The sequence below is a fragment of the Aspergillus fijiensis genome (assembly GCF_003184825.1).
Source record: "Aspergillus fijiensis CBS 313.89 unplaced genomic scaffold BO72scaffold_5, whole genome shotgun sequence".
NCBI lineage: Eukaryota > Fungi > Ascomycota > Eurotiomycetes > Eurotiales > Aspergillaceae > Aspergillus > Aspergillus fijiensis.
In genome coordinates this window covers 284220-306435 of record NW_024468981.1, presented here as the reverse complement: position 1 = coordinate 306435, position 22216 = coordinate 284220, and the positions used below count along the sequence as shown (strand labels likewise).

General features: G+C 52.6%; 7 protein-coding genes across 7 annotated transcripts; 6 read left to right on the top strand and 1 right to left on the bottom strand.

Moving 5' to 3' along the window:
• Nucleotides 1-6278: 6278 nt before the first annotated feature.
• Nucleotides 6279-7253, bottom strand: BO72DRAFT_516351 (uncharacterized protein; the record flags this gene model as incomplete). Its single annotated transcript, XM_040949577.1, has 1 exon — nucleotides 6279-7253. The coding sequence occupies one exon, from the start codon at nucleotides 7251-7253 to the stop codon at nucleotides 6279-6281; it is 975 nt and encodes a 324-aa protein (XP_040805436.1).
• A 2434-nt stretch (nucleotides 7254-9687) lies between these two features.
• Nucleotides 9688-11183, top strand: BO72DRAFT_492256 (uncharacterized protein; the record flags this gene model as incomplete). Its single annotated transcript, XM_040948273.1, has 2 exons — nucleotides 9688-10589; nucleotides 11063-11183. 2 exons carry the CDS (start codon nucleotides 9688-9690, stop codon nucleotides 11181-11183), a joined length of 1023 nt encoding a protein of 340 aa, XP_040805435.1.
• Nucleotides 11184-11445: 262 nt separating this feature from the next.
• On the top strand, nucleotides 11446-12735 carry BO72DRAFT_420943 (uncharacterized protein; the record flags this gene model as incomplete). The annotated part of the gene is made up of 3 exons (XM_040942744.1): nucleotides 11446-11884; nucleotides 11955-12264; nucleotides 12369-12735. The coding sequence occupies exons 1-3, from the start codon at nucleotides 11520-11522 to the stop codon at nucleotides 12732-12734; spliced, it is 1041 nt and encodes a 346-aa protein (XP_040805434.1). The 5' UTR covers nucleotides 11446-11519.
• Nucleotides 12736-13673: 938 nt separating this feature from the next.
• BO72DRAFT_524376 (uncharacterized protein) lies at nucleotides 13674-14071 on the top strand (the record flags this gene model as incomplete). The annotated part of the gene is made up of 2 exons (XM_040949867.1): nucleotides 13674-13976; nucleotides 14034-14071. Exons 1-2 carry the CDS (start codon nucleotides 13688-13690, stop codon nucleotides 14069-14071), a joined length of 327 nt encoding a protein of 108 aa, XP_040805433.1. The 5' UTR covers nucleotides 13674-13687.
• Nucleotides 14072-14914: 843 nt separating this feature from the next.
• Nucleotides 14915-16825, top strand: BO72DRAFT_396019 (Zn(II)2Cys6 transcription factor). The gene is made up of 2 exons (XM_040942022.1): nucleotides 14915-15038; nucleotides 15107-16825. Exons 1-2 carry the CDS (start codon nucleotides 14968-14970, stop codon nucleotides 16590-16592), a joined length of 1557 nt encoding a protein of 518 aa, XP_040805432.1. The 5' UTR covers nucleotides 14915-14967; the 3' UTR covers nucleotides 16593-16825.
• A 149-nt stretch (nucleotides 16826-16974) lies between these two features.
• BO72DRAFT_396016 (RTA1 domain-containing protein) lies at nucleotides 16975-18379 on the top strand. The gene is made up of 3 exons (XM_040942021.1): nucleotides 16975-17385; nucleotides 17441-17533; nucleotides 17594-18379. Exons 1-3 carry the CDS (start codon nucleotides 17184-17186, stop codon nucleotides 18223-18225), a joined length of 927 nt encoding a protein of 308 aa, XP_040805431.1. The 5' UTR covers nucleotides 16975-17183; the 3' UTR covers nucleotides 18226-18379.
• A 2328-nt stretch (nucleotides 18380-20707) lies between these two features.
• BO72DRAFT_444462 (uncharacterized protein) lies at nucleotides 20708-22006 on the top strand. The gene has a single exon (XM_040943817.1). It carries the CDS (start codon nucleotides 20801-20803, stop codon nucleotides 21557-21559), a length of 759 nt encoding a protein of 252 aa, XP_040805430.1. The 5' UTR covers nucleotides 20708-20800; the 3' UTR covers nucleotides 21560-22006.
• The last annotated feature ends 210 nt before the right edge of the window (nucleotides 22007-22216 follow it).

Sequence of the window (22216 nt, the reverse complement as noted above, 5' to 3'; positions counted from 1 at the left end):
TCAGTAGATCTTTGACCAGATGGCAGCAAACATTGGTCTACCATACGAAATTACCCTGGCGTCGACCAAATCTCATAGCGACCTTTGCCGTCTTCGAAAAGACGATGCCGTCTATCGCAAAATTGAAGACCGTATTTCAGGGTCTGCAAAAGGTATGTCCAGCACGCCCATCCCGAACGATCTGCAACATTCTCAAGTATTGCAGAGTCCTTTTGTGAGGCGGTCAGATTTTCGGATTGGTGGTCGCACATGATACCCATGGCGCCGCCACTCTACCCAAGCAGATGGCTCTCGAGAGCATTCAACCCCTATGCTTGGATCACGAGCCATTCGAACCTGAAGGACTGGTTGGTACCACGGCGCTCAGCTAGAGTCTACCTTCATGGTTCAGTTGCATCTCCTCTCGCAGGTGTTCAAATCTTGAGTCATCTGCGGGACAAGGTGAAATCTGACGACCCAGGCAAACACATGATTATCTGTTTTCAGTTCGACAGCCGTGACGATCGCTTGGCAACATACACTGGTCTACTTAAGTCGCTTATTGCACAGCTGCTACGGCACACTGCGAATATGATGACGCCAATCAGCGCACTCCTCGAGCGTATGATCCATTTTCGCACCTGCACGGACGCGGAGCTGTTGCAATGCTTTCGACAACTCGTCACTTACGCTGAAGACAAAACCGTTTGGTGCATTATCACAAACGCGAAGGAATGTGGCTTGCCACTTACACGATTTGTGGCACTGGTTGATGAGCTCTTCACTGCCAATGAGTGCTGCACCAAATATGCCCTGGTAACGCAGAATTTTGTGACGCAGAATGCTCTGCGGCAAAGGCTCTCGGAATGGCCTACCATTGACCTTGATAACCCTTCCCACAGCATGCTCCATGAAGCTCGCAAGGCGAGCAGGGAGGCTGCGCTCCAAGATCTCGTGCGGCAGTACCCTTTTCTCCGTGGTACCTCCCGGAGAGTCCAGGAGAAGATACTCGATTCCGATAACGATTTGGACTGGCGTGAGTTTGTGCTTGGGCGTCTGAGACGCAGAAAGGGGCCTGTGAGCAGCGGCGAAGTGCAGGATGCGATCAAGCTTCTGTCGTCGGACCTCAAAACTAGGCAGAAAGCCACTTCCAGCATTGTGAGCAGCCTCAAAGCGCAAGAGGAAAAGCGGGACTTGGCTGGGGAGATACTGCTCTGGGTGAACAGGACATTGCGACCGTTGACTGTGTGGGAGCTGCGCCGCGCGATATCGTTTTCTATTGTCTCACACGGGAAAACTGAGCTATCCCGCGAGACACTTGACAAGCTGTTTGACGGCATGCTAGTGGTCAAGTATCAAGAAGTCCACTTGGCGCATCCTCAGCTCTCAGGGGTCCTCCAAGACCTCGGGCTTGGCCCTGGATCCATGGAAGCTAGTAGGGGAATTCTTATAGCCTGCTTGAGATATCTTTCATCAACCGAGTTTGAGAAGTGGAAGGAAGGGCCGAAGCGTTGGGCCACTCCTGAGTTGCAGGATGCTCGATTTTTGGACACAGAGTTCAATTTCGCGCAATACGCGGCACTTTACTTGGAGCAGCAGTTTGGGTCGGTAGTGCTCACTGAGGTTATCAAGTCCCAGGTAAAGGAGACCTTGACCGATCCCTTGTCGTATCGACGTATTGCCGTTGCCCGGTGGGCAGCATCAAATCTCTTCGAACGACCTGACCGATGCCACCCCTCTGTGTTGCCTTTTATGGTAGGCATGCGACTGCACACATGGGTGTTGGAGAATCCAAGCGCATTTCCGAAGGACCACACCAACGATATGAGCACATTAGTTTCGGCAGCATGGGAAGCTGCGCGATACAGACAAAGGGCTCTGCTGAAGGAGCTGCTCGACCATTGTACCTTGAATAGTGCGCAGATGCATGACATTCTTTGGGCAGCTAACTGGTCCGCTGATGAAGAGGCCATCGATTTGGTGGTCTCGTGTATCATTCAGTCGACTAGGTCTGGGTCGCCGTTTGAATGGCCTGACTTTATCCTCATTCGGGCTGCCACTCTGAACTCGACTTCCCTTCTAGCCAAACTTCTCGATGCAGGCGCTTCAGTCCACGGCAAATACGACTATGAGGGAGATATCTACCTGCACTCCGCAGTTTTCTGGTCCGCCGCAGCGGGGCATCTGGATAGTCTGAAATTCTTTCTTGGCAGGGCGGCCATCGCAGACCGTCTCTATTCCAGAAGACGTCAGCTGCTGCATATTGCCTCGGCGCATGGACATGTTGGAGCCGTGCGACTTTTGGTGGCTGCGGGGGCAGATATCAATGCCCTGGGCGGCGAGGACGGGCAGTCGGTCTTATGTCGGGCCTGCCAATGGGGATATTACAGTGTTGTGCAGGAGCTGGTCAAACATCACGAGTTGGAATTGGACAAACACGGCGATGTACGCTGGACGCCTCTAGCAGCCGCTGTAGACCAAGGCTATGTTCATAGCGTTCGATTACTTCTTGAGCGCGGTGCGGACCCCAATGTCCTTGGGTCGGTCAATTGGAGCCCCTTGCAGTTCGCCATCTACAAAGGTCACGACCACATTACTAAGCTTCTACTCAAGCACGGGGCCAATCCGCATGTGACAAAGAATGAAGTTGTTCCTTTGCCCGAGGCAGCAGGGGCTGGGAAATTGGAGCTTGTTAAGCTGCTTGTTGAGGCTGGCCACCCCGTGGATGCGCCGGGAACGTTTAACCGGACAGCGTTGTTGAGGGCTGCCTATTCAGGGCATATGGAAGTAGCGGAGTACCTCATCAACAAAGGCGCGCAGGCCACCCTATCAGATCAGGGTAATAGCAATGGCCTTCACCTGGCGGCTGAAAAGGGACACGCGGGGATTATTCGGTTACTGTGCGACCACGGGACGAGTCTCAATCAAATTTCTGAAGCGGGCTGGACACCTCTACACATCGCCTACTCGCAGCCGCAAGCGACTCGGGCTCTGCTGGAAAAGGGGGCCAATCCCAATATCGTGGCTTGGAACTGGACACCGTTAGCACTGAGTGCTACGTACGATCGGACGGAGAATGTGAGGACGTTGTTGGAGTTTGGTCCCGACCTCGAAGTGCAGTACGGGGATGACCCCTACAATGGATACACAGCGTTGGGGTGCGCCGTAAAGAAAGAGCGACTCGACTCGGTACGTCTGCTCCTGGAAGCCGGTGCCAATGTCGATCATCAAGGCTCCAAGGGGCAGACCCCGTTGCATGATGCGGTGCGACTCGACAATCCTGCCCTCGTCCAGCTCTTGCTAGAGTTCCGCCCGGATGTGAATCACGCCCAGCAGGAAGGGTTCACGCCTCTTATGTATATGTCACCATCTACGTGTATGGAAACTGTCCGTCCGCTGATCAACGCCGGGGCAGACCTCGAGGCTCGCAATCGCAAGGGCCTGACAGTGCTGATGTGCGCGGTCGGTCATGAAAACGCCGCAATGGTCAAGTATCTGCTCGCCCGCGGGGCGGAGCTCAACACCGTGGGTTCCATCCGGGGTGGCCCGCTGCACTATGCATGCTGGGACTCGTCCTTAGACATGGTAAAGCTGCTGGTCGCTGCCGGTGCGGACATTAATCTAGTTGATCCGCAGAGCGGGTCGCCTCTGCACCAAGCAGGGTACCGCGGCCCCTTCGGGGAGTGGGAGCACCAGAGCAAAATTTGCAATTATTTATTGAGCTTGGAGGAGCTGGATGTCAACAGCACAGGGAGCATGCGAGGCTCTCTGCTGAGCTGGATCTGTGTCACAGCGCCGTTAGAAATCGTGACCGCCCTGCTCGATAAAGGCGCCCGCGTTGACCAGCCAGATATCCAGGGCCGCAGTGCAATCCATCTGGCGGCCGCCAACTCTGTCGGCCACCTGGACCTCATCTTCGAGCAAGGTGGCGACATTGAGGCGCGAGACCATGTCGGCCGCACGGTCCTGCATTTTGCAATGCTCAGCGGGTCGGCCGCTCTAGTCGAAAGAGTGCTCAGCCTCTCGCGCGAGTTGCTGGATGCTCCCGACGAAGACGGCTGGACCCCGTTGCTCTGGGCCGCGCGAGGCTGGACCCGCCTCAGCCGGACCACCACCGCGAGTGTGCAAGAAGAGATCATCTCCATGCTGCTCAACCGCGGTGCCAACCCCTGTACGCAGTGGGTTGGGCTCGGACGGACGTGGACAGCGGCTAAGATCGCTCGGTACCACGGCCATTCCGACAACGTGGTAAGGCTGCTTGAGGACGCGTATCAGAGCGCGCATCCACAGGCTGACGCGCTTGAGAATGTTGGTATCCATTTCAGCCGCGTGGCTGCTTCGTTCAGTGGTACTTGTGATGGCTGCTTCATGGTACGCTCAGTCCCCTTCTTTTCATCGTTCTCCATTTCAGCTTTGCTCTGCTTCCCATTTCCCGGTTATTCCGACTAATGCTTTGTTGTCAGGGTCTCTATGGATATCGCCACAAATGCCAAGTCTGCTTTGACTTTGACCTCTGTTACAAATGTTTTCTCACAAGGCACAAGACGCACGATGGGCATGCCTTCTCGTCGACGGAAGCGCAGGAGGAGTATGTGGCGGAATCCGAGGAGGAGGGCGCAGGGAATGGAGATGCGAACTCCACGACTCATGGTAGTTCGTCAGATGCACAGGAGAGTGAGGATAGTGACTCAGATAAGGACTCGGATGGGGATTCAAGTAGTAGTGATTAGGATGAGGTGCATAGACTTTCTCTGTTGGGGCAACAGACAATGCAGATCACCAGCTGTTTCAGAACTCTACCGGACTCAGCACTATTAAAATGGATTGATTTAAGCTTTGTCCTTCACTGCTCCCGCTTAGGCACGACGAGTCAGTGACTCGGGAGCAATAAGGTTACGCAGGTACTGCATACGCCACCTACCGTGGCTGTACAATTACCTCACAACAAGTACCTGCCCTAGACAGTGATCTGACATTCTAGCATAGGTGCTGTACTCCGGTCTCTGCCGCATCATGGACCATATGTGCGGTTACGGATTGCAATAAGTAAGCCCTTGGTATTGATCCAGGGGTCCAGCTTGGAGAGAGGCATCCGTACCTGATCGCCGGATCCGAGGCTTGAGTGTGTCACCCCTATTCTATTCTTGAGTACTGCAGGATCGATTCCGACCAGATATAGTCTTTTTCTCTCACAAAATGGTCATTCCCTAATAGAGGAGACACACCCGTGAAAATTGCTTGTGTTCAAAGCGTATACCAGTATACCAATACTACAAAAGTATCTTCAGATCGCATGCGAGCTACTTAATCGGAGTTGTGGATGGGCATACAACCTCTTCGAATAAAGCTGCAGCACCCCCCGCCTCTGCACGGAATTTTCTCCAATTCGCGGGGTCTGCCTATTCAAGGGTTCCGTATGTTTTGGTCGGAATGCTATTTGTGCTACACTTGAGTTGATTTTGCCAGGGATTTGGGAAGTAGTGTCTGGTCTAGAAGCTGCTTTGGATATCGAATGATACACACGGAAGTGAAGTAGAGGAAGCAATTGGCTCTACTGCCTATGATGGTCATGCAATGAAGGGAGCTATTGACCCTCGTATCCTTAATTCGGCCGATCAGTCTCTCAAGTAGCAATATATGTGGCTCGCAGGCTTAGAGCTAGAATCTTTGCAGAACTTGAGTAAATCCCTACAATTCGATCTTAGAGTGTGATCAATGAATTAGCCATGGGCGCACAGACATCCATATAGGACGTCTCTCTAGGGCTAGGATTTTCTAGAAATGGGAAAGCCATCTACGAAAGAGGTATAGCAAAGAGCCCGCATGTGGGCAAGGCAACCAAAACCAGCTGACCTCTTCTTATCACCCTTCTGCGCAGCAAACCTCTAGTGTGACGACCATGGAATGGCACCTTCGCAACAAGGTTGAGGACCTTAACCTTGCTTGATGTTGTAAGGAGCTCTGAAAGCCGAAAAGGGTCTCTCGAGGCATGTGGCGGTGTATCCGGTGTCTTGTTGGAGCAAGGTTCATGCAAGGCGCGATGTCGGGCCTCTCTACCCCTCAACGCTCGAGGTACATGGTTCCCCTGGACAAAAGAAAAGATAACGACGCTGTCATGTGGATTGATCTAGTCACGTACTTATAATAAAAAGGAACATGAAGGGATATCAATTGCTGTTGCAATGGCGGATAGTGGTATAGGAATAGGAAAATTGAAAGATCAATGGGTGGGGAAAGCAGAAGACCTCAAGCTCGCAGCTCCCGGTACTAGAGGAAGGTGGAATATGCACAGAACCTGCTCATGGCAGCCAGAGGGGGATTTGCAGCGGACAGGTGGTATGCAGCGCCTGAGTCTCCGCGTGACCCAGCCCATGGTCATCGCGCTTGGGTCGCCGGGTGAAGACGACCAACATATCGCGCAACGCCCGGTCGGACGGGTCGCATGCATTCAGCTGCGTGACACATCGCTTGTAGTGGTGGTCGGCGAAGATCAACGTGTCGAGGAAGTCGCGATGCTGCACCCGCGCGCGGATCAGGGCCGGGTTCGTCTCCCACAGTGGCGCCCCCGTCGTCTCCAGGTTGTCGTGGAGGTAGGTGACCGCGCTGTCCGAGCGCATGTTGGACGACCCCAGGAACACGGTCATGGTGTGGTCCGACCCATCGGAATGGACGCCCCCGGGCGCTGGCTCGCCCTGGACCCCCTGGCGATCGTCGGTGAAGATGCGCACATTGAGCACGGTGCACACCCACTGATGCGACGTGTAGTCCAGCTTCTCCCGCGGCAGGATAGGTACCTTGTGGAAGACCAGCGCCTTGAAGAGCATCAGCGCCTGGACGACCGTGTTCCCCTGCATCTCGAGCGGTGCCTCCTCGAACTCCCGTTGGACCCCCGGGTCGTAGCGCTTGTAGGCCTCCTCTGTCCGAGGGCCGCAGGGCACCTTCTCGAGGCGCTGAAGGCATCGCGTCTCGACGTCGAGACAGTAACGCGCGGAGGTCACGGTGCGGTATTCGAAGGTGGGATCGGGGCCGGTAGTGTTGCTGATCTTCTGGATGAGTTCGAAATCCTCGTCTCTTGCGCCGAGACCTTTGAGGATCGGCACCATTTCGTTGCTTTTGACGAAGATGATTCGTTCTTGGAGGTAGGTTTCACGCAGGGCCATCACCTTGGCGACGGTTTTGTAAAACTCCGCGTGGTACCGGCGCTGGAGCACATTGAGATTGTGCGGTGTCGAGCGCCCGGTGCTGCTGGTTTGGCTTCGGGGCGGTAGAGCCATGGACTCAGCAGGTGTTGCGGTTCTTTCGGGGTTCCTTGGTAAAGGTTAGAGAAAACCCGTTCGGTGCTTGACATACCCCGGAAGCATTGGTACTTATACTCCTTTGGTTGCGACAGGTTCGTGATTTCATCTCGCAGCTTTCAAGGTGACGGTTCATCTATATTAATGACCACGTTGTCGTTGTCGCCAAGGCATTGGCTGCAGCTCGGTCCGGAAATCAGGTTTATGTCAATGCTGCCTCCATCCCACAAACCTGCTTCTATGTTGTCTCGCACCTCTATAGAGCTGTACTCCTTGGGCCGCGCATGTGTATCAACAAACATAACGGTCCAACACAATGCAAGGGGCGGTGCTTAGTTCCATCCATTCATACGGATTCATCTTCTGCTTACCGTAGGTACGGTAGGCAGTACGTAGTATCTTCCGTCCTATCAGCACCGAACATCGCGCGGGAAGCAAGATTTATAACTATTTCCCCTTTTTTACTTGTTCAAGCTCCTGTTTATCTCCGATTAAGCATTCGGTAAACCTTTATCTTTGACCCCGAAACTTCCAGTACCGGCGCATAAAGCTAAGTTCAAGGCAATCACACCCGGAACAGTTGAAGACACAGCCTTATTTACGAGGTATCAAGCGGCAACCACAACCCTAAGATCAGGCCAATATTACAGTTGCTTCAAGCACTTCGAATGTTCGATCCAGAATTGATTTGCCCACGTGAGCTAATCATGATTTCACATCGATTAGGTTACGAGACTCCACTTGTGTATCTTAGCCCGGGTATATCCGTGCTTCCTGTACGCATCCCTGGCTGACCTGCTCGGTAGGTCAATCAGGGATGCGCATTCAGCTTAGATCCGATTGACGAAAGAATAGTGACCGTGTAGTCACGGCCCTTCGGGGCTCAGGTACAAGTTGCAAAAGCCTAATTGCATTCCTCTTGCGCAGCTCTGAGTGTAACTCGGGATCTGTCTTCGGTGTTGCTCGGCGAATTGTCTAGGTTGATCGTTCCGAGAAGAAGTGGTCAAACTTGACAAAACCCGGCGAGACAATGGCAGTTATTGAGCCATCGAACGGGTCGGGTGAATTACCCGGGGGCGGTGACTACAGCCAGCTAATCAGGATGCTGTGCTGTCACCCCGAGTGTGCAAAAGCAGCGGCCGACTAGGCCAAGCTGGGAAGAAAAAGGGGTTGTCCCAGAATAGGTCACGGTCATGTATCATCTTTCCTGAGACAAAGTCTAGTGATGTTACGCCATGATCACTTTAAGGTTGCCTCAAAACCACTTCAAGCTAGGACTTGTTGTGGTGGACATGTGCTTAGACGAGGGACCGAACATCTCTCCTTCCCTAGACTACTAGGTACTCGGTTATGATGGTTGGAGATAGCTTGGATGTCTCTTAACACCCATTCACAATACGCGATATTGCAAACTTCAAATGCTAAAGATATCTGTCTCAATGTACATGCACGGACATCTTGTCTCGCCATCTCCCTGGCAAAGAATCCTGGAGGTAAGACTACCACAATCAGAGATCCAGAAAATATCTTTGTCTATTGACCCAGTCAGACAGATGAGCTGGGGAGAAAGACTTGCTTGTCTTTCATTATTGAGCAACAACAAAAAACCAAGAACTGTTCCTGTTGATGGCCAATGGCTATAATTCAGCAGACAAGAAATCGCCTTCCAGTAGAACCATGCATTATCAATGCCTGGGCTAAAACCCCTATGGGATTATTCTTTGCGTCCTGAATTGGCCCAACATGGGTTCAAAAGCCAGGATCTGACTGCTCCAGGTTTCTGCTAGTCTCGGAAAACTTCTTCTGTTTCTCCTCCTATCTCTTCAACTGCTCAATCCAAAATACCTTCCCTAGAAAGTCTAATAAGCCTATAAACAGTTGCTCTGGTTGGTTATACAATCGTATACAAAAAACACGCCTTTCCTCCTCTATTTCTCCATTACAGACAGCCTCATCAATTTCACCGCTGAGCTTGATCATTTGTGCCTCCCAATTGCAAGAATCCCAGCTCCCGATCCTTCTTCTGTTCTTATTGCCACCCTGTTGCAATGGTAAGAAAGACCGAATCCCCTGTCCGGCCGCCTGGCAGTCCCAGACCTGACGAGGCTCACAACCAGGCTAGTGAGTGCGATTCGACCAACAGTAAACTAATTCCCGCTGGGCGAGTGCGCGAAATTAAACCTTCTTGGATTCGGTGAGCAACAAACGTGGGGTAAGGGGTACAACGGCTCATCAACCCGCCTCAACTTCCAGCCTAACTGGCTGATTTGATCCTTCAGAGTCAGGTCATGTTTACTTTAACCCCCCACGCGATGGATAACTTCGCCCAGTAGACTCTGTGCTTCGAGCCAGAGTAAGCGGTCTGGGTCCTGTCTTATTCCGGGGCGCCCTATAGGCGGCTTATCTCTGTTTCATGGTTAGGCTGCCTGCGAGTGTCAGGGACACCGAATACCTCATTCGGTTCGACAAGTCTCCGGGCCCGGCGTTTTGGAACCGAAAACCATCCGTTGTTGACCAATGCATCAATGTCTATATGCAACAGTCCTCGGCAAAACTTTTATCGCCACTGATCCTCCATTGCGAACCACTTTTCCTGTCGACGTCAGTCGCTCCCCCGCAAGATCTGGAGTCCTACCTGATGCGTTCACGTCTTTGCTTCCAGTTGATCCCGCAGAGGAACGATACGTTAACATTCGAACCCTGCCCCATCCCACGGATGTTGGCGCGTGAAGAGGTTGACTGGGATGCAATGGAAGATGAGATGCGGGATACTCCCGTCTTCCGACTCTCGGAGGTCGAGCGGTTCCGCGACGTCGAGCGCGGTAAAGTCTACGAAGTTGATATCCGTGGGGCGACATTTGCCTACAAGATGACCCATAGAACCGAGTCCCTGCAGCGCGAGATTTCCATGCTACGGAAGATGGAGCAGTGCAGCGAAGGAGGACGCTCGCTCCGAGTGCCCAAGCTGGAAGGGGTAATCGGCATCGGTACGCAGTATGCCGGTATCCTGATGACTTACATACCGTCGCCGGCTTCCCTGGCTGACCTTATGACGGCCGACAATGACGGTGAGGTAAGCATCGCCGAGAGCCAGAAGTGGTATGATCAAATCGCCGACGCGGTGCATGCACTTCATCGGAACGGGCTCGTTTGGGGGGATGTCAAAGCAGCGAATGTTGTGATTGACGGTGTCCATCGCGACGCGTGGCTCGTGGACTTCGAAGGGGGGACAACCCCGGGCTGGGTGGACGATAGCATATCAGGGACGGAGGCTGGGGACTTGCAAGGATTGAGCAAGATCCGCAAGTTCTTGAGGTTGGAGAGCACTAGGCCACGGCAACCGGGGAGACGACGAGGACTAGCCCCGACTTCACTTTTCTGTTCTCTTCTATGTCTGATACTTGTCCTTGTTCCTTTCCTCGCCTTCTCCTTCGTCCTCTTCATGTTGCTTATTCTTTGTTCATTTTTCATTTAGTGTTCCAATCTAAACACTGAAACCTCATTTCTGGCCGATGAAGGTTCTTCGATACTCCTAGTCTCGCTTGAGTGCAAGAAGCCTCGGTTGCTTCAAGGCCGAAGTATCCATAGTTGTGATAATATATGAGAAAACGCGGCCCACTACTGGAAGTGACTCGCCTCTACAAAAGCGTGCGCGGGAATCGGATTGGATGATAAGTGTCTTGATATGATTGACTAGTTCATGTGACACCATCGGAGCAGACATATCAATCCGAATCATCCGTGTGGCAGCGTAAGAGGGAAAGAAGTCCATTGACAGGATCAGCAAGGGATATGGGCCGAATACAGATAGGCAATCTAGTCGTTACTTCTGTGCACATCCACTACTTCCGATCCGAGAATCCCGAGTCCACCCCTCTTCCATCCGAGTACCCGACGGCTGAAGTTTGAAATCTCGGCGACTCGGGAGTTGCCTTATGGCAAGGGTACATGTGAGTGACAATCTCCGCGAGACACTTATCGTCTAATTTGAGGTCTTTCTGATTGTCAATCTACCTGCATGCCCTGGTCATCTGCGCACCCCTGTGCGTGCGGGGTCACGGTTGACCGGGTCGGTGCTGGCTTCGCTTGCTTGGCTTGGGCATGAGCCAGGAAGCCATATGTATAACCGTGTGTATCTCAGTGAACTCAAATTATGCTCCGAACTCCAGACCTTTCTCATCTCTTCAACTAATACAAACATCCACCACAGCCACAAACCAACAATTTCAATTCCACCAGTCCAAAATGCCCTCAGTTGACGCGCTGCGCCCCGCACCACCCACAGTGGTAGGCCCTACCACCCAAAAGGCGACTCGTCCAAGCCACCCCCTTCCTCAATGGTTCATCGATGGCGCTCGTGTGGATAAGCAAGAGCTCTTCGACGCGAGACGGAACCTAAACTTCCACCCCCCGAGCGGCATCACCACCATGCGGGAGATCGGTCTCGAAGGCCACGGGATCTCTCCGGTGGCAGCCTCCGAACCTTTTCCCCTCTTCACCCCCGAAGCCATCAAACAGATGCGGGCGGAGATCTTCAGTGAGCCCGTCCTGAAAGACTGTCAATACTCGTCGAGCTTCGCCAAGAATATGATCCGGGGCATGGGTCGAGAGTTTGTTTCACCGCGCCATTCCAAGTGTGGACAATGAGCTGTGTCTCGCAGACTGACTGAATTTCTGCAGACGCGCCCCCTTCACCTGCGATGCGTGGAGCTCACCCGAGCTGCAGCGCATTGTATCCCAGGTCGCTGGGGTGGACCTCGTGGTCGCGTTCGACTACGAGATCGCCAATATCAACATCTCTGTCAACGAGGATGCGTCGACTGTTGCCACAGTCCAGGAGAGCCTGGATACCTCGGCCTTTGCATGGCACTACGACAGTTTCCCGTTCGTGTGCGTGACGATGCTTTCGGACTGCAGCGACATGTTCGGCGGCGAGACGGCTATCCGGACCCCAGCGGGCGAGATCAAGAAGATCCGTGGACCCGCAATGGTATGTCCACTCCATGCTACCCTCTGTTTTTCTTTGTTTCATTTTCTTGTTTGGTTTTTCTCTGCCTCTTCCTTTCTTACTTTCTAGCTGATCGAGTCTCCCAGGGCACCGCAGTGGTAATGCAAGGCCGATATATCGAGCACCAGGCGCTGAAAGCGCTGGGGGGCCGTGAACGGATCAGCATGGTGACCCCCTTCCGACCGCGGGATCCCTCCGTCCGCGACGAGCTGGTCCTGACCGGGTCCCGGGCCATCAGCAACTGGTCGGAGCTCTACCATGGCTTCACCGAGTATCGGTTGGAGCTGCTCGAGGAGCGCATCCGCTTGAAGTTGAAGGAGGAGCGGAAGCGGGTGGATACCAAGCGTCCGTTCAATATTGCCGGCATGACGGAGTTCTTGGCGGAGCAGAAGGACTTCCTGGAAGCGACGATTGCGGAATTGACGGTGGTCGAGGAGGTGGATTCGTGTTGAGGGAACATTTTGTGAGATCTGTGTTATAAGCTGCTCAAGAATGCCAGAAGAATGAGATACGGACTTGCCAGTGATGTAGTAGAACAAATGTTAGCACTCCTACCCGGTGGGAAGTTGCTGTTGTCGCGTCTCGTGCCAGTAGGTTAAGATTGTCGGGCACTCCCGAGCCCCGCTCGGGACCGCCGGCTTCCTCGGCCGTCAATCGCACCGATAAGGTGAATTATGCGGGGTAAACACGTATTGGAATGTAGCGATACATTATACTCTAATGTGGAATGAGCTACGTAGATAGACAGGAAGGTCACCTTCGAATTGGGAGAAATGTGGTTAAAATGTCAATAAAAGTGCCCGGGAGAACAGGAGCGAAAGTTAGAAAACGATGAAGGTTTGATGATGACCATAGCTAGCGGTACAGCAACCTCCCTGCGCATCACATGTCTATCAGTTCCTTGTTGCTCGATCCTGCGGTAGCCACGGTGCTTGATCCGAAGTATCAAGGAGGTTGTCGATAGATGAATATTCCGTGGAGTTGACCTGTGACTAGACAGATGTTCATCTATGGGAACCCGACTGCCAAGGATGGTTCCGGCGGTGGCTGAAGACGGTTGACGTGGCAGCTGCATGTCGCTGGTCGGGACGAGCGATTGAAGTCAGTTCGTGTAGCTACTTGTGGCAGCTTCAAGCCGATACGAGGTACTTTGATGCTTGGAGACGCTCTGCCCGCAAACAACTCGACCTTGAATACGAGAGATACTGAACCTAGACCCAATGCCTCGCCTTGTGGCGGCCTTTGGCTATGTACATTGAAGCTGCGTTCTCAGTCCACTTGATCCAGCAAGCATGCTGTCCTGATAGTATATAGTCCCGTGCTCTACTTCTTGTGAGAAGAAAGGAAACTACAACACTCATTCCCGACTTTCTCTTTTTCTTGCTATCGTCCTACAGTCACCACAATGCAGCTTCTCACCTTTCCAACAATTGCAGTAATGCTGCTCGCGACTGGTGCATATTCAAAGTGTCAGATGGCCGGCTTCAACGAATGCAAATGGTGGGGCAGCTCCCCATTCTGCGGGTCCAGCAAATCTGCCCCCGGCGACACCGACTCGGACGGCTGGCTCTTCGTCGCCTCGACAAGGACGAAGAATTGGGATGTGCTGTGCCGGGAGATCTCCGAGTCGTGTTGTCGGGACTACGGAGACGGGTGCCTAAGCGGGTACAAGCGATTGTGGTGTCATGATTCGGGTATGTCTATCTTCTGTGGTTCTCTTATTTGAAGAGTGGACTTATTCCGAGCTTTAGAGAGTGTAATGGACGATAATGTCGGTGTGGAATTGTGATTATGGGTGTCGTGGATCTTGGCACAGGGAGTCTCGAGTCGGGATTTTCGTCTTGTGTTTGGGATGCTGGTTGTGGCTGCAGGAAATTGTTTATGTTCATATTGGGGGCAGCTGAGGCTGACAGGTCAGAGCTCGTGGCCCCCATAGTGGGTAGAACTAGTGGTAAGGAATTTGGAAGGTTTGATTTGTTCTTCGATGTCAGGCTTGTTGCATTTGTTGAGATCCTTAGTGTAGGGAAATTCAAGGACTAAGCAAAACTGAAGTTATGGTGAGCTGAGCTAAGTAGATGGAGTGGTTGGGACGGGACAAGTGCATGATTTGAAGAACTCGTCACCCATTTGGCAATAATAGTGACAGTCTTAGGCTATGTCTGTGTAGTCTGTATATATATCAGCTCTGGAGCGACAGTGAAGATTTTTCTCTTGATGCCAGCCGACGATTACGAAAACCGCAGGGGCAAATGGTTCCAGAACCTAGAGGACGAGCGCGTATACCGGAGGCAGCACCTGGCGGCGGCGCCGGGTCTCACCGCTTTCTGCTCTGAGTGTTACTTCAGAAGATATGAACATCGTACAGACTCTTGGAACTGGAAAGTGTACTAAACACTTGTTGGAAGGCCTAGGCGGCGGCAGAAAGACAATACCGCCCGGCGCGCCTGACCATCCTGGCAGTTAACCTACGCTACGGTCCTCCATACATAATTCTGTGGCAATACAGCCGACCCGTGGTGACTATAACTCCAAGTGTTTCAGTACCCATCACGTGGTACTGATCCTGCGAGCTTAGCGCGAAAATCCCTCGATAACAACAGTGTCAGCCTCATCCACCATGACTTATCAATCAGTAATCACCTCCTGAGATCAAGTCATCCATATAGCGTCAGCACCACCATACCCATGGCACCAGCATCGACCCGAAGAACAAGGGCCAGCAACTCCAGGTCCCGCAAAGGATGCATAACCTGCAAGTATGTAGCACACCCGAGTCAGACCCGCTGCACCAATACAACCCCTGACTGACGGCTTGATATGACAGGATCCGCCACGTCAAGTGTGGAGAAGAGAAGCCCGCGTGCAGCCAGTGCACACGCTCCGGGCGCAAATGCGACGGCTACACCGAAGCGTCACAGACGCAACTTCGCCAAGCCCTCATCCAGTCCACGCCTTGGCGCCAGGGCTTGAGCCCGACTTCGGATCAAAGGATTGTGCTCGTGCCAGGTACGCGGGAGGAGCGACAGTATGTGCAGTTCTTTTGCTCGCAGACCGCGCCCGCGCTGTCGGGCTTCTTCCCGTCGCAGTTCTGGAACCAGTTCCCCCCGCAACTCAGTCACCGCAACCAGGCGGTCCGGCATGCCGTTGCCGCTGTGGGCGCGCTGCATCAGCGTCAACTGGCAGGCTGGTTTGAGCCTGCACATGCGACTGATGAGTTCACGTTGCAGCAGTACAACAAAGCCATCCAACAATTTCTACGGCAGATCGGAGACCCGAAAGAGGGGGGCTTTGACTTGATGCTCACCCAATGCCTCTTGTTCGTCTGTCTCGAGATGCTCCAGGGAAATTCCAGGCAAGCGATGAATCACGTCCAAGGCGGCCTGGACATCCTCTCGAGACAGAATACCGCCCTATATACCATCAATAAAGACCTGTTCCAATTCTTCTGCCGACAGAACAATCAGTTGTCGTACTTTGGTCGACCGCTCATGCCAGCGCTGGACATACGGTCGCCCGACTCTTCCCCCCTCCGATCGAATAAAAACCTCAGTTTCGACCATGTCGACCAAGCGAGGGATTACCTGACGAGCATGATTACTCGGTGCTTGTCCTTTGTCCGTTTCGCCCAGAGTCACGTCCTGGCCAACCCACCGCAACCGCTCTATCCGGAACATTTCCATCAGCAAGGGGCCCTACTAGGCGAGTGCCATGCATGGTTCCAGGCCTTCGAGACACTGCGGAAAAAGCCCGCCAAGGCCAGCGGGATCCTCGATCCGCGGGCGCCCTTGTCCATGGCATGCCAGTACCACACCGCGATCACGTGGCTGAGCACCTGCACTTCTCTAGATGAGATGGTCTTGGATAAGTTCATCCCGAACTTCGTAACTATTGTGTGTGCAGGCGAGAAGTTGGTCGAACTTTGTGTTGGAGACGAACGCAGCTCGGCCGCGGAGCAGTTTTTCCTCGACGCTGAGCTGATACCCGTGCTTTACTGGACGGCCCAGCGGTGTCGACACCCGATTCTGCGGCGCCGAGCTCTCGATCTGTTATCGAAATATCCAGCTCGGGAAGGCTTGTGGGACAAAGGGCTGCATGTGGCGGTCGCGAGTCGGGTCATGGAATTGGAGGAGACGGGGCTCGCACATCTGCCCGTCGCGCAGCGGACTCCGCTGGCACGTCAGCGCATACACGATTCGTCGATAGTAAGTGAACGGGAGTCACGGGCGAATCCGTGCCTGGTGCTTTTTCGCTCTAAGCCTCATGGCCTAGAAGGGCCTTGGGAGCTTCGCTGGGAGAATGTGGGCTGGTGATGCGAGACAAGGCGTTCTCTCGAAGGATCAACCCTGTCTAAATAGATCTACCTACACGACATTTGCAGGGTTTGTCTGAAAATTCTGTCCACATGTTTCATGCTGTCGTGGCCCCCAGCGGGGTGATGGGATTACGATGTGACCAATCAGACTTTATTGCGATATAAGGATCGCACTAAAGATAAGCCACGCCGTACATTTACGAGCCGTTCAATCACAGACGGCAATTGCCTGGTCCTAGCGCTTGGCGTGCGGCTGTGGATAAGATTAGAGATCCGAGGGCTGTCGATCTTTCCGAGAGCCGCCCCATGTATACTCCGTATCTTCGCTGCCTGATCCTTGATCCTTCAATCATAGATAGAAGGCTGTGTAGGATATAATCTTTTGATTGGTCCATACGTCAACTTTATGCTGATGCCTTCACCATCAGTTAAGAGCTTATGTTATAGCCTCGCAGTGTATCCATGGTATATAAACTGTCGAGTTGTCGGATCTCTGAACAAACAGGAAATCTTACACTTTGATTTCATAGCCAAGGACCTGTTTCATTATTCTCTACCCCAACAACTCGCATCGAATTAGCACCTCACCATGACATCTACCGATGATAATGGACTTTACGTAGGCTGCAAAGCCTACGTTGAGGGTGTCAGTACATCATACGGATACATCCCCTCCGAAGGCGCCGGAATTGCGTTCTGTGTCCTCTTCGGCTTATCCATGATCGTCCACATTATCCAATTCTGCTGGAAGCGAACATGGTGGTGCAGTCTGTTCAGCATCGGATGCATATGTATGCACGCTATCGAGGTCCCGAATCACAAGGAACTTAGCTAACACCACTGCAGTGGAAGTCCTCGGTTGGGCCGGGCGGACGTGGGCGTCCCAATGTCCCTACAACTCCACCGCATTCATGCTCCAGATCTCAACCCTGATCATCGGTAAGACCTAGCTTTCCCCGTATCCACATACCAATGGGTACCCCCGCTAACACCCGAAAGCACCAACCTTCTTCACTGCCGCAATATACGTCCTGCTCGGTCGCCTCATCCAACTCTTCGGTCGCGAATCCTCAATCCTGTCCCCGAAACTATACCTCTGGATCTTCTGCACCTGCGACGTCATCTCCCTCGTGGTGCAAGCCGTAGGCGGCGCACTGGCCTCCACGGAATCCAACGAGGTGAACGGCAACACCGCCCCGGGCACCAACACCATGGTCGCCGGTATCGTCTTCCAGCTAGTCTCCGTCACGGTCTTTGTCTTCTGTGCGGTGGACTTCTTCCGTCGCTCCCTGCGTCTCGGGTACTTGCAGGGTCTCCTCCACGGCCCGCTCGCCTACCTCGTTGGCGCCATGGTGCTCTCCGTGGTCTGCATTTACATCCGGAGCATTTACCGGACTATCGAGCTGGCGCAAGGCTGGACCGGATACTTGATCACGCATGAGTCTTACTTCGTAGGGCTGGACGGTGTGATGATGGTGATTGCGGTCGCGGTTTTCAACGTGTTCCATCCCGGGTGGTTGCTGCCGGCGGATCATGTGCTTGCCAAGAACCAGGCCTGTCTGGAGTCGGGGGAGGTTGAGACGCATCAGTTGCAGTCGACGACGGAATACACGGGGTATGGGCATCAGTGAGCGGAGGAATGCCGGTTTTTATTTGCATTTTGTTTTTGTGTTGCGGTGGTAGCTGTATTGTCGTAATATGATGAGAAAGAGACTAGGGAAACAAGCCGTTTATCGTCTTCGTCAAGGATAGACCTTGTGTGAATATAACAGGATTCCTTTGAGCATCTGCTCTCTTTTATAGGCTGGGTGATGATATGGTCGCGGAATTGCTAGTGGTAGGTAACTACTATATATGACCGGCTTGTGGTAATGACTTTGTAGTGCAGCAAATACCCCTTTGCCCCAATCCTTCCGCGGGTGGTTAGAGGATTGATTGTAATGAGCAGACTATTCTAAGGCTGTTGACACATTTAGAAAGTGTATTGATAATTTCAATTCGGCTAGCTCGAGAAAAAACGATGCAAATACCTGTTCAATCTGCCTACACCCCGCCTGAGCCCAGAATTGTTTGTTGGATCTGCGCAGCAACGTGCGGAATGATGAAGTATATAACCACAATCCAGAACTTGTTGTCTGGGCCTAAGCTGCTTTAGTACATAAGGTGTAAATAAAAACAATATTTTAGATCTTGTTATTCAATATAGATGTTATGCGGCTTGCTAGCAAGAGCGTTAGACCAAAATTCCATGGCCTTAGTGGCTAAGTAGGTATGATATGATCGAAGCTATTCGCGCATACTTAGGGCATCAAGTAACGTGACACCAGCGACCGCTGGTCCCCACTTGCATTTTAGGCGGTGAGCAATATGACCAGCAGTCGGTGGACTACGGAAGACCATTGCGGCCACTTGACAAGTTGCAACTTTTTCCACCAAGTAACTTATCCTCACCGCAGCCGTAACCGGCCCCTTCATATGACCAAGCCCCCCCTTCTCTCCCGGGGCCTAAGGTTAAGTACCTGCATTTTCCCTACCGTAGGCTTCTTTCACTCCAGTGGAACTCTGAAGACTTTTTTATCACTAGGATTTTAGGGCTCTTGGGGGGCGAAGGTATTGTTATCAGGGTTCTTAATCGGGGAGTACCTTTTATCAATCTTTCAATTAGGGTGTAGGGATTATAGTATCCATAGGTCTCTCATCTTCTGCATACAAATTTGCCGGCGGATTTGGCAACAATGGTCTTCCGTATTTGTCCCCGCATATGATCCCGGAGGCGGCGGCTGGTCTCCACGTTTAGGCGGGGCGAACCTTAACAGATTGGTTTGGCTGTGGTCTCCGACGACATAGGACCCTCTCGTGATTTCTGGCTCGAGTTCGACTACTTGGAAGTCTTTCTGGCTCTAAGGTCCTCAATGCACATGATCATCGCTGGCATGCAAAATGGAGAGCCAGCCCCCTTGGCCTATTGTGGCGAAGCCTTAGTACTACAGGTGGAGAAACTGCACAGAAGACTTCAAAGGGTGCAATATCCTGAGACGGGCTCGCTGAAGGATGTTTTGCGCCTGCTAAGGAGTCATATGGACATTTTCTTTACTGACCTTTGTTCCCTTTTCAAGTACGACGTCGCCTCCACCCCTGGCAGTGAAGCCTCTTTCCCCCGCCCCTGGAGCGACGATGCTTCCCCTGAAACAGAGGAGCTGGTCTAGGCAGCCTGCCTCGGTCGGAAGCTTGGCCATCGGATTGGGAATCCTTATTGCAAGACGTGCCAACCTGGAAGTGATCTGTTTACGGAAGTTGACCAAAAGTCTTGCGTTGTATCTCAATCAATGTTTTTTGCATGTGCTTGGTTGATTTTCTCTTTGTATGTTCTTCTCTTTCCTTGCCTTTCTATATTTTTGAAATGAGGTTTCGGAAACGGATAGTTTGTCGCGACGCGTTACAAGTTTATATTTAACGAGGCTCAGAATGTTACTTTATCTCTCGGGTGACTTGCATGTGAGAATATCCCGGTCGCAGATCATCAAGATCCTTGTATGTCTCTGCTCTCGTGCCGGGGAGTAAAGAACAGGCTAGTGTGTTGTGTTTAGAGGACTTTTAATGTCCGGTGAGCTATTCAAAGATATAGATTGAATCCACGTCGTAGGTGCCGATGAGGTGTGCCCCTAGATCAGGGCAGCAATTACTTTCCCTATGTGTTGGCATAAAGCGCATACTATGCGGGACAAGCGATCAAGGCTATCTATTGACACCAGTATGGTAAACAAAAGCTAACAGAACCGCATCATGGTACTTGCTTCAAAGAATAAATGGCAAGAGGCAAGATTAGGAAGGACGTTAAGGCAAGACGGGGAGAGGGAAATCGCCTGGAAAGATAAGCGCTGGATGACGGGCAGGGCAGTACCTAGCACTCTGTGCGCATTAATATCACATAGCCAGCCTTTTCGGAATTTTAGCTTCGCTTGGTCGATCAATTGATCAATCCACAGAACATGGATAACAATTTGATACATCAACTCCATCAACCCCACGTGATCTGTGACAGGAACTAGCGTGCCGTGATACATAAACAACAAAGACCCCACACAACACTCAACATAGTAAATGCCCCCCTAGATCAAGATCAATTACTCCTTTTCTCTTCTTACTGCAAGTCCACCAGAGCAAGACCCGCCACTCACAGTAGAAAGCCCCCTAGTCACTTGCGCCATGTCCGATACTCACGCTTCCAAACGGTCGCGCACCGACCTCGACGGCAACGCTGTCACTCGCTCGGTCGAGCCCGATGACCGGAACGCAAACAACGCAAACGCCATTGCTTCACCCCACCAAAGTGCCGTCCGTTCCGACCCGCGGCCGCGCTCCTGCTCCCCGATGCCGGATCTAGCCGAGTACATCCGCCAGACCATCGACGAGGGCGGCCGCGTGAAGCCCAGGGTGCATGCGCAGGTCAAGCGAGCACTCCGGGAGCTCGATCGGCCGTACTCGTTCGACGTAAACAGCGAGCTGGTCGCCAAGAAACTCGAGATTGTCCACCCCCGCTTGAACCGGTGGGACAGGGAAACGGTGTTCATGGAGATCTACGCTTATCTCGAGGGCGTCATGGAGGTGCTCGTCGCCAAGTGCGCTCTGCTGGCGGATGACCAGATGCGCTACCACGGTTTATCCGTGCTTCTGCGCATCGGCCGTATGCTTGTGTCGGTGGACGAAAGGCCCGGCGACGTCCTGCATGGTATCACAGAGGCCGTTGCGGATGTGCTTCGGCGCGCGATGCTGATTATCCTGGCCGGTTTGTACGTCTTTCCCCTGGAGGATCCCGAGTCGTCCTGGGAGAAGCTGTACGAGGAGGTCGAGGATCTGGATGAGGCGCTCGTCCGCAAGCTGCATCGGAATTACGGCCTGCACCGGGTACTGCATCATCTCGAAAGGACTTTTACGTGGATTAAGCATCCGGAACTTAGCCCTTAGGTTGACGTCTGGGGACAGTTGGAGAATTTCTTGGGAAGCTTGACGCGCCCCGGAACCAAATCCCCGATGCCTTATTGGGAATTTGCCGCTTCTGACACCCGCATTCCATTCCGCATCTCGTCGAGTGTTTGCGCGGACAAACATTGACGCAGGCAACGACTGGGCTGTGTACATCTGTTCTGAAAATTGGATGGAATGATCTCGATGGACATTACTGGAACGAGCCACGGGATCGTCTTTACCTTAGCACAGTAGTGAAAGGGTGGATGGAGAGTATGGTGCGGAGAGGGCATCATCTTCGTTAATTGCGTTTCTTGGAGCATCGGTGACGCGCTAGACGACAAGCGGACACAAGGTGGTCGGGAAAGAAACCGAGCGGTCGAGAGATTTTTGTGATGACGCCGAGAAAATGAGAATAACGTAGAAAACAGGAAAGCTATTTTGAGGCGCATCATGGATACTAATGCCACTTACTAAATGCCATTGAATGCTGAATCAAATTGAGTTACAACTGCTGATGAGAGTTAATGATGCTGTGGTGCTATCAGATACAATTGCCGACATTTGCTTGCAATATGTGGCACAGGGGCGTACACTCAGACATGAAGAAATCAGAAAAGAACATATGGGAATACAGGTCGGTGCAGAAAACAGCCA